The 16,759-nt window shown below is 39.5% G+C and overlaps 1 protein-coding gene across 8 annotated transcripts in view; it reads left to right on the top strand.

Annotated features, from left to right (window-relative positions):
* The window catches only part of pald1a (phosphatase domain containing paladin 1a), a 45,716-nt gene that overhangs the window by 1,472 nt on the left and 27,485 nt on the right, over positions 1-16,759 (top strand). The window contains exons 1-10 of one of the 8 annotated variants that reach the window (XM_007558295.2): positions 7,644-7,936; positions 8,021-8,057; positions 10,628-10,813; positions 11,009-11,111; positions 12,110-12,289; positions 12,654-12,818; positions 12,898-13,058; positions 14,602-14,677; positions 15,384-15,538; positions 15,654-15,750. In XM_007558295.2, the coding sequence (XP_007558357.1) occupies positions 7,846-7,936; positions 8,021-8,057; positions 10,628-10,813; positions 11,009-11,111; positions 12,110-12,289; positions 12,654-12,818; positions 12,898-13,058; positions 14,602-14,677; positions 15,384-15,538; positions 15,654-15,750 (1,251 nt within the window). In that variant the 5' untranslated portion in view covers positions 7,644-7,845. Of the gene's footprint in view, positions 1-2,322; positions 2,720-7,643; positions 7,937-8,020; positions 8,058-10,627; positions 10,814-11,008; positions 11,112-12,109; positions 12,290-12,653; positions 12,819-12,897; positions 13,059-14,601; positions 14,678-15,383; positions 15,539-15,653; positions 15,751-16,759 lie in introns of those variants that run through there. The other 7 variants (XM_016674448.1, XM_007558299.2, XM_007558300.2 and 4 more) reach the window with 7 other exon arrangements.

Below are 16,759 nucleotides of genomic sequence, written 5' to 3' on the forward strand. Positions count from 1 at the left end.
GGGGGAGAAGTTTAAGTCAAAGTTTGGGAGGATCTCTTGCAGCACATGAGAATGGGTAAAAAAAAGGAAAAAAAAAGAAGCTAAAACACAACTGTAACCGACTGGAGACTGGGTTGGATGTACTGGGTTCTGTCCCCAGAAATGTTTGTTTGAACTGATCCATTGTCCTGTCTGTAGGCTAAGCTATACCTAATTGAATTTAAAAATCCTTGATTGGACAAAAATAAATTTGTCAGAGCAAATATCCTAGTAGCAGGCATTGTGCAATGCAGTGGGTTATTTCCACCACAAGGTGTCACATTTCATTAAAGCACTTGGGAGAACAGTTTATTTCCCATCAACATGTACTTTTGCATCTCTGTGATTCTCATTCGCTCCTCCCTGGAGCTGCGGAGTGATTTTGTGTTTTGACTTCAACTCCCCTGTCCTTGAAGAATAATGATGCAACCGTGAAACCATCAGTGGTATAATATTTTGTTTGGCAGCTGAGAGCTGAACTTTTGTAACAGGTGAAAACACTTTCCTGTGTTATTGCCTCCTTTTCCTGTTACACTGTGGCCTACTAAACACACTTGTGTTTTTTTTTTTTTTTTTGAGTGTGACACAGACCAGGACAGAGAGATATTTGGCTCATGTCAGGTGATATGCAGGGCTTGTGCAGGTTTTCCGTTTGGGACATTAAACAGAGAGGATGTTTTACTTAATCTGTCAAAGAACATCCGTCTTTTATTTCATCTTTTTTTTTCTAGCGAGGAAGGAAGTGAAGCTGTCAGAACACTCATTTCATGCCGCTATATTTCATTACATTCAGGTTATTTTTGCGACGTCTTTGCTTTTCAGTTTTGCTATTATATAAGCCTTCACATGAATGAAACTGGGCTTATCAATTCTCTTTCCTCCAACAGATTCATTCTGGTACTGAGGTTTTTTCAGGCAATGGGAGGGCCTGGTTTCACTTTTAATGGTGTTGCAAGAACTTCAGAGTCTTGGCTCGCAGCTCTTGCAGGAAGGAAGGAACAGGTGTGGCAGCAGTAGATTTCTGCATCCATATCTCAAAAATGACTCCCGCGCTCTATCTTTTGATAGATTGTGGATTGTGGGTTGTGTTTGTATGAATTTATTCTGACAGATTGCCTGTCAGTAGAGGAAATATGATGTTGTTGTATTGTGAAAGCATCCATGCCCTTTTATTTTCTCTTCTTCACTTTTTTGTTTCACAGTCTCAAACTTCAACATGTTTAATTTGGATTAAATGCAATTTTTAGTGAATAATTGGGTTGGATGCTTGAATGAATTTTTTTTTTTTTTTTTGCGCAATGGAGTCATGCTCTTCATTTTTTTTTTTTTTTTTTTGCGCAATGGAGTCATGCTCTTCATGCCCATAATATGGCCAGCTAAATACTTTTTCTGGATTTTAGCAATGGAGAGAAAGTTGTGGAGACATTGTGGCGAAGGATAAAAATAAGAAATGCGAAGACGAGAACGGTTCAGAAGTCCAGACCCAGATGCTCTTGGAAATTGTTGCCAAGACATAAAAAAAAAAAATGCTGTGCTTGCAGGCTCTCCAGTAATCTGTTGAATGGGCTAAACGTTTTGTCTTTAGATGTTCAAATATGATAGATACGTTTACCAAAAGAGCTAAAGAATATTCTACAAATCAAAATGGGAAGCTACAGTCATAAACTTTATAAACCACACCTTACAGATTTTTATTTGTAAACAAAACTGAAATCATGTGTCTTTTTTTTTTTCCCCCCTCTTTGCAACATGTGCCGGTTTGTCGCATACAAACAATCCCAATTGAACCCGTTTTGTTTGTGGTTATGATGTAGGAAAATGTGGAAAAGGCATGCAAGGCTCTGCATGTCGCCCGGTGTGTGGTTTTCGTCTGCGTATTTGCATGGAGAAGCGGTCTCAGATGCTGGGGTTGTAATTACAGGCAGTACGTCAGACAGCCGTTTGCAGCTGAAGCGCAGGCTTTAATCCAAGTATTTGCCCAGCTGTTAGCCTTGTTTGCCTTCAGCATGCCGTGTGTTAACTGCTAATGAATGGAGTAATTAGAGCTTTGCAGTGAATCAGGCTTGTGTGATGTCATCTGTGCGCAGTTGTTAGTAGTTGTCAGAGTTTGAGCTACGCTGGGTCAGTGAGGGTCGACTGTAACGGTTACGGTTCATTCCTATGTGAAAAGATCAGCCATGTGTTTGAAAGGTGCAGCGCTGCCAGGCGGGGGCTCCGGTGGTGAGCTGGATGATGAGTAAGCCTCTCTGGACCCGCCTCCACATCCTCTCCTTACACACACACACACACACACACACACACACGCACACGCACAAACACATACACACACACCCGGTCATGCACGAGCAGCTTTGCACCTCGTGCATAGGGGATGCATTCAAAAAAGTAACAGACAACCAACAAGCAGAGCATACCTTTGCACACCTAAACCTCTAAACACTTGCTGCTGGGATCTGTCCTGAGTGAAGGACCCGCTTTTGTAAGGACACGCTAATAATGCAGAGACTGCCACCTGCTGTAGTTTGATCGGCAGGCAGAGACGGATTGCCTCACAGATCATCAGAGAGAGAGAGAGAGATGCCAGAGAGGACGTGTGACTGAGACCGGTCGTCCGCTGCCTGGAGAGCTGTCAGTTTGTTTTCGACCTGCTGTTTTCCACTTGTGAGCCTCTCAGAGGGTGGAGCGAACAGCTGAATGTCAGGTACAGTTGGGAGACTTCTCTGTTACAATGCCTGACCTGTGCTGTAGAGTTCTGTCGGCTGTAAGGAAAATTTCAGATTGTTAGTTTGATAGTGCTGCACTGCAAACTTAGATGGATCGACAATTTCTTGTAGACAAAATGGGTTTTTGCAGTTGCACAGCTCTGAGCTGCGAGCGAGCGAAACAAATCTGAGTAAAATCTCACCGAAGCAGGCAGAAGGAAGGCAGATTTTTGAGGCGTGTGACAGACCGAAAGCCCTGTCAGTTGGTCCGGCGGCACTGACAGAATGTTGCGGTTGGACACTTTGGTTTGGAGGAGAAAATAAGACCGTATTTTACCGCAGCCTTGAAATCAGAGCACTGAAATTGCCAGCCTGACATAGAATCAATTACAGGCTGGGGTTTTAAAAATAGAATCACTTGCTCTTTTTTCTTTCTTTCTTTCTATCTTTTTCTTTTTTTTTTTTTTAGCAAAATGCAGAATTATGCAAGTTATTCATGTGATTTATGAATAACTTGCATAATAAACTAAAAGGCACCTTTCCCAATAGTTTTTGTATTGGATTGTAGTTTGACCTCGCAGCGGAAAATGAGTTTCACGTCTTTTGATTAGATTTGCAAGCAGAACGATAACACTGCTTGGTTTCCTCTTTACAAGTTGTCCCCCCTCCCCCCCACTCCTGGTTTTCTTTTTAGAAACAAAGACAAACATCGCCGCTGCAAGTTGACATGAATGCACAATGAGTTGAGTTAGTTTTTAAAGGAAAAACAAAATGAAACAAAAAAAAAAAAAGTATTTGCAGAGGAAGCTCTGAGCTCATTTCCAGGCAGATCTCTGATATTTCAGCTCAGGAACTTGCCGTGTCCTGCAGAGCCACGCTTGTGCGCCTAACCCTTAACCTCATTGGGTGTACATGCGTACAGCTGTAGAGTGGAAGCTTCAGAGAATACTGCTGAGCGTTTCCTATGAGCTCACCTCCCCCCCCCCCCCTCTCGCTTTGCCATGCAACTGAGTTACGGTTCCTGTTGTTTACAGTAATGAGATTATTATGAGTTTTTCATTTCTTTTCATGTCAGGGTTGAATCATACAACATGTTGTGATCTGATTATGTGTGTGTGTTTTTTGTTGTTGTTGTTTTTTTCTGCTCCTGTTTGTTCGGCCTCTCAAACTTAACATTGGCAGACTGAATAAGTCGCCTCCATGGAGACAAACGGGGTTCCTTAATGTAATGACCAATGTTGCACAACAAGTGAATTGAATTTGACATCATTTGTGGGTTGTGCAACCACGCTTGTGGCGTTGTGCTCAACCTTGGTATGGGATGTGGTGTTGAAAGACCTCTGTATGTGTCACGGAGTGTATCTCTCTCTCGAACCCCTGCATGTCTTCTGAATGAAGCGTGCTCTGCATCCTTCCTCTGGGCCAACAACAGATGCATCCTGCAGCTGCAAGCTCCTTCCTGTCTGCAAGGGGACCCTTTTGTGTTAAGATGCAGCTACAGCGAAGTTGGGACACCGTATGAATTTAAATGGAGCAGGCCTGAATGGAGCGATGCTAGTTGGCTGGCAGGCGCTTCTGTTTTGCATCATCGCTACTACATTGAAGCGCCAGCGGTAGATAGTTTCAAAGTGAACTTGGATGATCATGCAAACATGTTCGTGCTTCTTGAGCTTTCGCATTTTATGATATTGCAACCACAAATATTTGTGATTTTAGTTTTTTTGTAAATCTTACGATAAAAATGATAATATATATATATATATATTAAAATACTATTACTTTATTTTTAGTTTACTGTATGGCTTGACTTCATGCTACAGCATTCATAGCACCACAAACACAAATACTGTTCTTGAAAACATTCCCATTTGAAAAATGGCCTCTTCAGGACGCCATAAAGAAATGTGATTTCTATTAGTAGACCTCACACAATCACTGCATTTAACCATAGTTTGAAATTTACTGATATTTATTGATGCTCTTGTGGTACAAACAGTAAAAATAATATTTTTACTAATCCCTCCCTCAGTTTATTTAGTGTCATTAATTGACATTTTATTAAGATAACAATAAATCAAATTCTCATCATAAGACATTTTTAAAACGCCTTGCCTTAATATCAGGTCTGACCTATTTTTTGTAACAGCTTAAGAAAAGTGTCTCCATAGTATGATGCTGCCACCGCCATGTTTCTTTGTGGGCATCTTTTTTCTGTGAGATGTCAAAATCTTGAGATATTGTTACTCTGCCGCTTGGCCTACGCGATCCAGTTTGTTCATTAGTGGCAACACAATTTACATTCCACTTGATAATTATGCAGTGCTTTTTGTTAGTGTATACCTTAAAATTGAATTAAAACACATTGAAGTTTGTCGTTGTAACATAAGATAACTCTTTGTTAGTCGCACAAGTGGGAAACATAAGTTGTCATAACAGAAAGTGGACAGTAAAAAAATAAGAGTAACAGGAACAGAGAAACAACAGAACGAAACAGTACGACGTAGAAAACACCAACAATATAAATATAGAAAAGGTAAATATGGAAACAAGAAATAACAAAAGATAGAAAATTTAAATAGACATGAATACTTTTGCAAGGCACTTTAAATTAGGACTTAAAAAACAACTTTTTATTACAACTGTTTGCGTCGGTAAAGAAAATATTTGCGATGCAAGCGTGGCACTTCTGTAGCCGACATGAGGGATAAACAGCCTCTCTGATGAGCTGCCATTATTGGCCCTTCAGGAGGATGTTTATGACTGTGGGCTATTTCTACTCAGGCCTCCGCCCGACTCTGCCTGCTTTGGAAGTCTGGGTTTGCCTTAGCTGAAATCACTAGTTGCTTAGGAGTCGGCGGCGCTTGTGTGTACCAGGGACTTCCGTGCTGAAAAAACGTGAACTCTTTAGTCTTGCGGTGGCAGAGCTGACTGAGAGTAAGGTGAGGCGGAGGAGGCTCTCTGATGCACCAAATTCAGTCTGAAACCTGTTCTGCAGCAGCGGTAATGTGACATTTCCTCAGCAGGCCTTTGAAAAGAAAGTATCGTGAAGTTATCAGGCAGCTTGTTGTTGGAAAAACTACAAAGAACAGGTTTTAGGAAGGCCATTAAGTGTTAGAAGGATGCCTACTAATTAAATGGTGCAAAGTAAGTGACTGAAGATATTTTGGTTGTTTTTTTTTTTAGTACTCTTTGATGTTGAAAACCCCTTCATCATCATTTTTTACAATGTTTTCCCCTGGGTTTAGGCTGGTAGCTAACACTAGCTTTTCCATATCCAAAATGACAAAATATGTATAAAAAAAGTCAAGCAATAATGCAACCAAAAGTTAAAGATGGTGTTATATTTGAAAAAAAAAAAGAACTTAAACAATGCCACAAAACACAATGGTGATTCAAGACAAATGAAGGTGTGGGGAAAATCTTCTGCTTGAATTTAAGTTCATGATTTATGTTGTGTTTTATCCAATGATGAGGAGGAAATCAGGAGAAATGTTGCACAGTTGCTTGGAGACCTTGGAGACTGGGATTGTACCCAGTCTTTGAGTCTGCCTGTAAATTACCACAGAGGGGAATGACTGCTTATGACAAAAATGTCACTTTAAAATACAAAAATTCTATCCATATTCAGGTGGTTTAAGTATTCTTTCATCTTCTCCCGTTTCTATAAGTAACTGTCTCAAGAGAAAACTTTGCATTGATTTTTTTTTTTTATTACTTTTTTTAAAATCTGTAATCAGTTTTTTTGCTTAACACATGAATGTGAACTGGACTACAGGAATGTTAACTGTCAAAACATTTTCCTCAGGACACTTTCTGTGACACTGTTCATACATTAACACTCTATATGCTATTAGTTTACCCATAAGAACATGCCATTTAGGCCCCAAAATGTGACTTTCATCTAATGCTACATATTGTTGATAGAAGGGAAGTTAAAATACTAAGACGGTATCTACAAATGTTCTTCTTAACTTGGCACAGACACAGAGAAAAGTATGATGCTGATAAAGCTATGACAAGACGGCACTTACTTGATAAACAACGCCTCGGTTGCCATGGCGATATGGCTGTTGACTCTATATATCCAAGTTGTGGCTTTAATTGTGTAATGCCACGACTGCGTGATTATCTCACAGCTTTGGGTTCTTGCTTCCCTTAAATTCAAGCTAAACAAGTTTACCCCCTCACCCACCTGAAGGTTAGTTCCTCAAACTTTACCTTTCTTTCATGAACTTTATAGCAAAGGTTCTTATTCTGTCTTTTTTTCTATGTCTCCAGTTAGCGTGTAACTGGGCATGTTCCCACTAAAAATGTATTTTTTTTCTTGACATGAAAACCGATCGTATTTCCATCTAGTGGGATTTCTGACAGGACGTCACTATTCATATATGGTAGTGAACTCCGCTTATGGAGGATATGACTCAAGACACACCGTTTGTTTTGCAAAAACAGGTTTTAAAGCTAATTGTCTGTTTTCAAAAAATGCTATACTTCCAGTTATAAATAGTTATGTTTGATACTTTTGAAATAATAGGGTTTTCTGCCTTCAAAGTATGATGCAATATGCCTTTTATAATAACTCGCTTTTATTAGATAACCTCTTATTGCTCTAATTACAAAAATAGATTTGTTTGCTTGTATTCACTGTTGGGTTCCAAATGACTGACACTAACTTTGTAAGTTTTGTTTAATTAATAACGACATAGCAAATCCAAATAGTTGCATAAGAATTACATGTTTTTGTCAATATATTTCCTAATATTTACACCTTATAATACTGTATTTCTCTCCGAGAAGTCTTTATTTTGCATGCGCCCCATGAGAAGAGAACTAAACTTTAGCCATCTGGCCACCAGATGTACGACAACTTCCTCCACTCCCTTCCGTAGAGACTCAATTCTCCTGCCTAAATCCACTTCCCAACTTCAGACAGGAGATAGCACGCAGCAGAGCAGGACGTTGTCTGAAAACTTTGAGTTTTCTTTCTTCCTCTCTTCCTTTTCTTTTTTCTTCATTGAATGCCAAGCTGTCAGGCACTCTGATTTCCCGTGAGGGGTGTTTCCCACCGTCTGATGGGGGCGGGCGACGGGATTCCAGAGAGGAATATATTTCTTCTTTAGATGGGATGCCAAGTTCTCACACTCTTTTCGGACCATGGCGGAAAACAGGCAGCAGAGAAAAAGTGCTGGAAGTGGAGATCGCTCCTCGTCTCATTTGTAAGATATCAGATTTTAGCGGAGCGTTGTGCCGTAAAGGGTTGTTATTTTTTTTTTTTTTTTTTTTTTTGTCTGTTTTTCTAGTGGTGGCCGCAGATCTTTGGCAGCTGGGATGCTTTTGGTATGTGGCAAAGACTGAAATAGATGTGGGCAGATGGAGCAAACTGCTCTTTTAAAAGGATTGCTTGCTTTTGTGGAAGCTGGATTGGGAGTTTACTTTTCTGTTTTTCATTTATGTTGCCTAAAAGCTGCAAAAATGATTTTAAACTGTGTCTGGAGAGAAAAAAAACAAAAAAAAACAACAACACATCAGTTTGTTGTTTTAACAGTTTGCGCTTCAGAGAAGTGAATCTTTTTATTGGCTTGAAAGCTTTTCTGAGTACAAGGTTGATCTACCCACTCACCTCCAGATGCAACAACGAGGAGAGTGGCTGTGACTCATCCGGCATCTCTCGCTTTGCACAGCCAGAGACGAATTGTATTCGAAGCTAGAGATCGCGCAGAGATGCTTTGAGCTTAAATGGCTAAATTCATCTGAAATGTGTGGCAACAAGTTTGCTTTCATTTTGAATGAAACATGTTTGGGTGATGATGAGGATGGTTTACACTCAGGATCTAGTTCTTTTTTTGATTTGTAGCTTCCTATATTAGGCCTGATGTTTTGCTCTGAGGGTTTGTTTATCTGCAGAGTGTCCTGATAAAATCTGTTTTATTCAAACAGAAGGAGATTAGTGTGGAACTCGTGGCAGGCTCGTGTGAGCCTCTATTTTAAGTTGCATGGGTGTAATATAAATATTTTTACACTTTTCTCCAATGTCCCATGTTTGTAATCCAGATGAAGGCAAGTTGTCGTAAAGTTAATTTAGGGCTGGCCAGTAAATCAATAACAATATATGTGTATCGCGGTATGATCATTAAAAATACATAATACATTTGATACAATGCTTAATAATTTCACTAAACTCCAAACCGATCCAGAACCACACAGCTTTCTGGGGGATGTAGGCAGATAAAAAGGCGTTAGCCACGCAACCTCTCACGGTCTAGCTAACTCACTCATTCATCCTTTGGTTACCTAGCAACAACCTGCAGCAGCAGTTTCAGGTTTTGCCACTGTGCCTCGGTGTCAGTGTTTTTTTTTGTTTGTTTTTTTAATCTGATTGGTGTTCACAGAAGCTCTCAATCCAATCTGACTGATGTTGAAACATCATCTAAAACAGTTGCAGCTGTAATTGCAACTGAATGGGATTCCACAGACCACCAGCTCAGTGGGGTGCAGATGCAAACACTTAACTTTTCAGTTTTATTTATTAAAATGAAACTGGATTTGTTTTTATGCTTAATAGTTACACATATAAAAGTCGATAAAATACAGTGAGGCTCGTGGTTCTAATGTGAGAAATTGTGAAAAAGTTGACTCTTTACGATCTACCTTCTCACATTCACCTCAAGCTGTACCACTCATTAGAAATCTCTGTGGCCTCCAGAGTTATGAGTCCTGTTCAGTCTGACTTCTGAATCTATTAAAGAAGTTACAAAAAATGTTTGTACTTTGCGTCATGGCTCTTATAAATGTGGTCTAATAAGCATTGATATTATTGTTCTTTTTGTGTTATTCCTGTCTTTAATTTAAGTGGAAGTGACAGCTAAGCCTTTCATATTACCTCTAATTGATTCTTAAAAAAAAAAAAAAAAAAACACTATATTGTGTTTGGACTCTTCTGTCTTCTTTTAAAAATTTAATTGCCGTTAAGAATGTTTGGCATTCCTATGCACACCAGACAAGTCTGGGATTTGATTTCAGCATTGTCCAGGTCTTGATAAGTGTGTAAAAAGATAGTAGTGTGGAAAATACTATGTATTCTCAGGCTTTTTGTGCGCTGCCCCTTTAAAATTCCACCCATCAATACATCTAGCTGATCAGTTAGATGTTTTGATAGGCATCTAACTGTTATTTTAACAATAATTTTAGTTATTGTTAAAATAATTAAAATTATTTTAACTATTATTAACATTTTCTAGTATAATTTTATCAATTACATTGTTAAAATGGCTATATTTTAACAATATAAAACATACTAATAATTATACCTGCTATCTAGTATAACGATAATCATACTAGATAATTATTGTTAAAATGATCTAGAATCATTTTAACAATAATACTAGATAATGGTATTGTTAAAGACAAAACTGTCAATTTTGTGCATATAATTTTTAATATGTAATAGCATTTACTAACTAATAGTTAAAAATATCCAGTGGTATTGCCAAAAAACCAGTGATAAAATGGCTCAGTGGTGATTTTTCCTTTGAAACAGGCACAGGTTTGTTGAAATGAGCTAGCCAACAGCCCGTGTATTGTATTTGTGTAGGAGATAATATTTTTGTTTAAAAGACAACAATAAAATGCATAGATGTGGTGGACTCACCAACTGTCAACAAAACGTTTTTTAATTTGAAAAAATGCCCTGAAAATAACTGTAAAATTCATACTTTTTTGTTAACGTCATTTCAAATTAATGTGAGAGACTACCGCTATCTTCTACATCTCCTTGCTGAAGTGTGAGACGGTCTCTTCACACCTTGGACCTCCTTTTAAGTGACGTTAGGCCTCGTTGTCGTCGCTCTCGCATACGTTCAGGAGCCTTTTCTTCCTGTCTCTGAGTCTCAAATTGCTGTCATCCGCAGCAGCTTGTGGAGCATGGGTACAACTGCCAGCGCTGCCCCACAGCCTGTTTATGTAGCGTCGCCGCTTGACAACGTCCACGCCAACGGGATGGCCCAAAGCAGCATGAGTCCAGTCCACATGGTCAACATCCACAACAACAAAGCCAAGTCCATTATCACCAACAAGGTTGCGCCGGTCGTCATCACGTAAGTCCCTCCTGCTAAACCTGCGTTCTCGCAGTTGGGTGTTAATCCTGTTTGATCACTGCGGTGACATCCCGCCCATCCCCAACCTCCAGGCGAAACGTTTGCTCCTGTTATCATCTCGTTTGTCTGCTTCGACCGAGCAAACAGCAGCTGATAATTAAATGCCCCCCCTTTTTTTTTATATTTTTTACACAGCTATAACTGCAGACAAGAGTTTCAGATTCACGACACCGTCCTTAAAGCCAACTACAAGGTTGGTCGGATATCGGACTCCTTGCCTGAGCATTACCTGGTTAAGGTAAGGACTACTCAAGCTTCAAGCTTTATTAAGTCACAACAAGGTGCCGCCTTATCTCAGAAAGCTGTGGAGGAATCTCGCCTGTTTCTTTGTCTGTTGTTTTCACATCTTCATGTCCAAATTGCAGTTCTGTGTTGGAACATTGTCATTCGTTTCTTTATGATCAGAGGCAGTCATTGAAACAGAGCTGTTAGCACCCCTATAGCAAGGCTATGTTGCACTCTGTGACCTCTGCTGCATTCACATTTTTGTTAGGGTTTAACCCACAACTTCTGTTCATAAGTGAAAGAAAATCAGGGTATGTTTCCTCAAAAAAGTATAAAAATCATGTTTTACTTTTTGTTTTGAAGATCTAATATTCAGCTGTGTCCCAGTTTTTCCCCCCTCCATGTAGAATCCCCATAAAGCACTTTGGATGTTGTTGAGAATGTTCTTTTGAAAAGCTTCTCGCATCAAGTGAGATCATTCTCTGATCTCACTTTAAACATCTCTCTGATACTGAAAATAACTGAGAGCTGATCGGGAAAAAAAAAATCTGATTTTGATCAACTGGATTTCCCAATACATCACATTTTTTCCTGAATATACATCTTTTACTTTTAAATTTTACTCTTCATTTGGTTAATTTTTTTTTTTTTAGATTTTTTTTAGTATTTCTTTAGTATTGATTGCACCTGGTTTAGTCACTACATTGTTGATTACCTTCACACTATTTAAACAAGAAGATTTAGTTGTAGCCGTATCTCACATGTAGACCCACTTATATACATGCATGGAGTGTTTAAGGGTACTTTTTGTTTAGGAAAGTGTACACAGCAGAGCAGAGATTTAAACTGTTGAGACAACAAAGTAGCCAGACCGCGTGTCAGCTGTGCTGTTTTTTTTTGCTAACAGAATAGGTCAAGAACTTGTAAAAGGAGTAAAAAGAGGGAAAACAAGGGAGTTTTTCTCAGCGTTAAGCTCCCAGACCGATTCAGATGAATGTTGTTTGTTTCCAGGGCGAATACTTCATGGTGCAGGATGTGTCCAGCAAGGCAGATGTTCTAAACACAACGAGCAGCTATGGAGCCCCCAACTTCCGCCAGGTGAAGGGAGCCTACCCGCTGTACGGAATGGGTCAGCCAACCTTGAATGGCTTCAAACAGGTTCTCCAGAGACTTCAAACCCAAGGACAGCAGGTGATCTCTCTTTCTCTCTCTCTCTCCCTTTCTTTTTTTGTTTATTTTTAAACTTGACTCTGGCGTGAACCGCGGACTCCTTGTCTTCCTTTGACACAAATGGTTAGCAAATGATCGGAAAGATCATTTGCTAACCGTGTTGGAATGTGTGGAGTTCTTTCTCGGTGTTGTCAGTAAATATTTGAGTCCTCGGCTTAATGAGCAAACATTAAGCTCATTTCTTAATGTTGGAAATACATTATGGTTATTATTACACCAGGCTTATTTATACTTGTGCTAAATGGCATGAATATGTAGTCCTGCTAGTTTCCCCAAGAAGTATTACACTTGGATGTTGTTTTTACGTCTCTCCTTTTCCAAGCAGGAGATTATCTTCTTCTGCATTCGAGAGGAGCCAGTGGTGTTCCTTCATAAGGACGACGACTTTGTGCCGTACACCCCGCGTAGGAAGGAAAACCTACACGAGAACCTTCAAGGACTGCAAGGAGAGGAAACGGTAGAAAGCCTTGAGCTGAGCATCAGAAACGAGGTAGCAAACATATTCAGTTTCTATGTGGAAGAATAAAAAACAATCTGGACGTGACTGAGTGAAGGTTCTTCCTTTGCAGCTCCATGACTTTGCAAAGCTCAGCAAAAACATCTTATATGTCTACAACGACATCGAGTTCTTCAAAGACGAGCCGCAGAAGATGTCCATATTGTGCGAGGAGGACATCCACGTGACGGAGGAGGTCTATAAGAGGCCGATGTTCACCATGCAAGGCTACAGGTTGGTTGTCGGTTTTCACACGTCATGGCTTCCTGTTTTTTTGTTTCAATTTTTCTTTCTTAGATGAAAAATGTGATCTAAAAAAATGTAATTCTAAAAACAAAGCCTTTTCTTTTGAGCATATTATATGTCTACAGGTAAAATCACCCATGTAACTGGAGACATTTCAACAAATAGGTTCACTTTGAAAATGAACTATAATTATGTCATTGAATTTACTAGTCAGTTTGTCTGCATTTTAATGTTCCCTTAATCTTTTTAGTCTTCTTCAGTCATTAAAAATGCTGGAACAAACTGGCTGCTTTGCTATGGTGCTTGACGGGAAAATAATTTAGACTTTTAAGTATCTGAGTGGGTGTTCAGCTGTTAAAATGGGCAAGGTGTAAACAGGCCAGCACCAGTCAGTAGTTGATTGATCGGTGTGTGCCTACTGAAGATGGGGGCATCCTGTTTGTTGATTTATTGACATGATCTCCACACTTCCGTTTAAGGGACAGAAGGTTCTTCAGAGAAGCAAAATGCTTTGATGTACTGTACCTTGCTTCTCTTCATGCTTGAACTTTTTCGTATTTCATCATCATACAGCCACAAACTTCAACGTGTTTTGTACTTCGTAGAACTACCTTCTTCTGCAGACCAGTTTTGCACATGTAGAACTTGACATTTTTGTCCGTTCTTCTTAAAATAGCTTGAGTTCAGTCAGACTGAGCGCAAGGCGATCTGCAAACCTTTTGAAATTCTTGACGCAGATTCGTCATTGCCTTGTGTTGTAGACTTTGAGTGCGTCATCGTCTACCCTCCCTCCCCCACCCTGTCACCCTCTGACCAGCTTTTCTCTTCCTGCTAAAGAAGAGCATACCTACAGCAGTGGTATGATGTACAAGGTTTCCACCACATCACTGATTTGAAACTAGGACAAAAAGTTCACTTTTGGTCTTACCTGTGCAAAGCTCCCTCATCACGCCCATGTTGGCTGTTTACCCCCAAATTGTTTGTTGCTAACTGCAAACAGAACTTCTTTAGCTGTTTTTTTTTTGTTTTTTTTTTATGGTGACAATTTTTTCCACTATGAAAAAAAAAACAGAGATGCACTGAGAAAACAATCCATTCAAAAACAACAAACTTCAAAATCGAAGTAGTTTTTGCCACTTTTAATAAATACAGTTTATGGAATGCGTGATTGTTGTCCTAAATTAAAATGTTAAAAGAAGAATTAATGTTGAACTCTGTATCCTTTTTCTAATGTGGTGTTGTTCTATCATATAAAATCTCATTAGAATTTAAATTGACAAAATGCAGCTGAAGTTAAGGGGTGTGAATACTTTTGTGACGCGCTGAAGTTCCATTTATCCAGTGATTCTGATCCTACGTCTCCCATAAATCTCCTTGTTTACTGCCAACCCGTTTTTCACCCTCATAAGTTAAGTGAAAACTTGAGGAAGTTCATCTGCCTTTAAGTGTTTGCTTACATGCTACATAACAATGTTATTGACACAACAAAGGCTGCAGCTTTCCCTCTGCGTAACTGTCTGTTGCACTGCAGGTACTTCAGATTACCACTACCAGTGGAGGGAGCGCCATTGGAAGAAGATTTTGACGCATTTGTTAACATACTCAGGGTAAGCATATGTAAAAATCTCACTCTGACAATTAAGTCTATACCCTTTTTTGGTTGTGCTCTTCTTGCTGAATCTCGTTCCCGTTGGAGTTATTAATGCCTAGAATACTGCGGAGAGTCTGCACTCTGTCACAAAGGTGGTGAAAAGGTCATGCTGGCTTTTATTTAATCTCCGCTTAAATCTGTCTTGTATGTGCAATCAGTTACGTTATAAATATGATTAAAATTTGAAGAAAGAGAGTCCGCAGTCACTTCATGTCCGCTCTTCAGTCATCTGCGCGGCCTGCTTTCTGTCCTGCCCTTCAGGATGTTCTCTTCTCCTCATTTTGCCCTTTTTTGGAGTGACGTGGAGCTGCTGATCGAGTTCCATGTGGTTGGAAAGTGGCTCGTGCTTCTTTTTTTTTTTTTTTAAACACATTTTTAATGCAGTGCTCTTTCTTCTTAGTCAGCCTTTTTGTAAATCTCACTCACTTATTATTTCCAAGATGTTAACATAATGACTCATGTAGAAGTAGTTTCAGATTGCTAAATCTTTCCCACTGATAGCGTTTCACTTCTTAACACTGGCAAAATTACATGATTTTTATGGAGAATGTTAACTTTTCCATCACTATCGTTTTGGTTTTATTCTGCGCAGTTCCACTTTTATTATTACTGACCGACTGCTGACACCGCATCTCTCTTCTCTGATGCGTTCTGCTTTGCAGGAGAGTCCCAGCCTGTGTCTGGGCCACAGCGCGTCCAGAGTGCCACCTACCCTGGTCTTCAGCTGCCAGGTGGGCGTCGGCCGCACCAACCTGGCCATGATTCTGGGCACGTTAGTCATGAAAAGACTCAAAGGCGACTCACAACTGCCACCACAGTAAGAGTTTAAACACTCACCCACGCCTACAAGTTGTTTAACAGGACAGTGCCAAAAGAGATTTTTATTGAAGTATTTATGGAGTAAAATGTTAAATATTTGCTTTTTGCTGCAGAAGTGCAGAGGCAGGTACTTCAGAGCCAAGACCACTATTCCAAGTTATCCAGAGTCTGATCAAGAAGTTGCCTAATGGTCAGCAGCTTATGGAAGAGGTAATAATGTACCCAAATTGGAAAAAGCATGCAATATATGCACATCTGCAAGAGTGTAGGTCTTTTGAAATGTGTCCTGCTTTGCACATCTAAAGACTGAATCTTTTTGTTGTTCTTTTTTTTTTTTTTCCAAAATTTGATGGATAATGTCTGTAACATAAATTGTTGAGGCTTGTAACTGATCATCAATTTGATTTTAGTCTGTAGGTCAATATTGCTTGACCTACAAGCAATATTACTTGTAGGTCAAACAAGTAATATTGCTTTGACCTACAGAAAGTCATTCCGTTGTAGCAGGCTTTATGTTTAAAGCTTTTGTCCTGTTTGAAGGTAAACTTCTGCTCCCTTTTCAAGTCTTTTTCAGTTTTATAAACTTTCATTCAGAGGTGCCCTGTGGGTTCATCCTCCCACCAGTTCTCACCTTCTTTCCCACAGCATAATGCTGCCACCACCATGTTTCGCTGTGGGGTTTTATGATTGGGTTTAGTTTTTCTCCAGCGTTGTGTCCAATCATTTGAGGTGTAATGATGTGTGGAGTTGCAAAAAAAAAGAAAAAAAAAAAGAAAAATATCAATGGAAAAAAAAGTTTTCTAGCACAAAACCGTGATTACTCACAGAGATGGACTTGTGAGAATTGCCTGTTGGGGTAAATCTCGCTCTGTGATTTGGTGATCTGTAGTGATATCAGTGGGCTTCATTTACCTGTTTTTCTCCATGCATTTTTAAAGAAAGAAATGTTGCAGAGGAGATGTGTTTTTAGCATGCATATCCTACTGGCTCTGGAGTGACCATCTGTGATTAGATCTCGGTTACCCACACAACGTGCAAATACATGCGAATGCTTTGCTCCGTGTCAGGCGTCGGCTGCGCAGGGAGCAGATTTCCGGAGATCTGTGCATGTTATATAACATCACACCTTATTTATTAACACCAAGTTGAGCACACTTTTGATTTGAGAGATCAGGAGGAATTTGTGCTTTTTCTTTGGAAAATTGTTAACAACAAGTAT

Source organism: Poecilia formosa, unplaced genomic scaffold (assembly GCF_000485575.1).
Source record: "Poecilia formosa unplaced genomic scaffold, Poecilia_formosa-5.1.2 Scaffold95, whole genome shotgun sequence".
Taxonomy (NCBI): Eukaryota; Metazoa; Chordata; class Actinopteri; order Cyprinodontiformes; family Poeciliidae; genus Poecilia; species Poecilia formosa.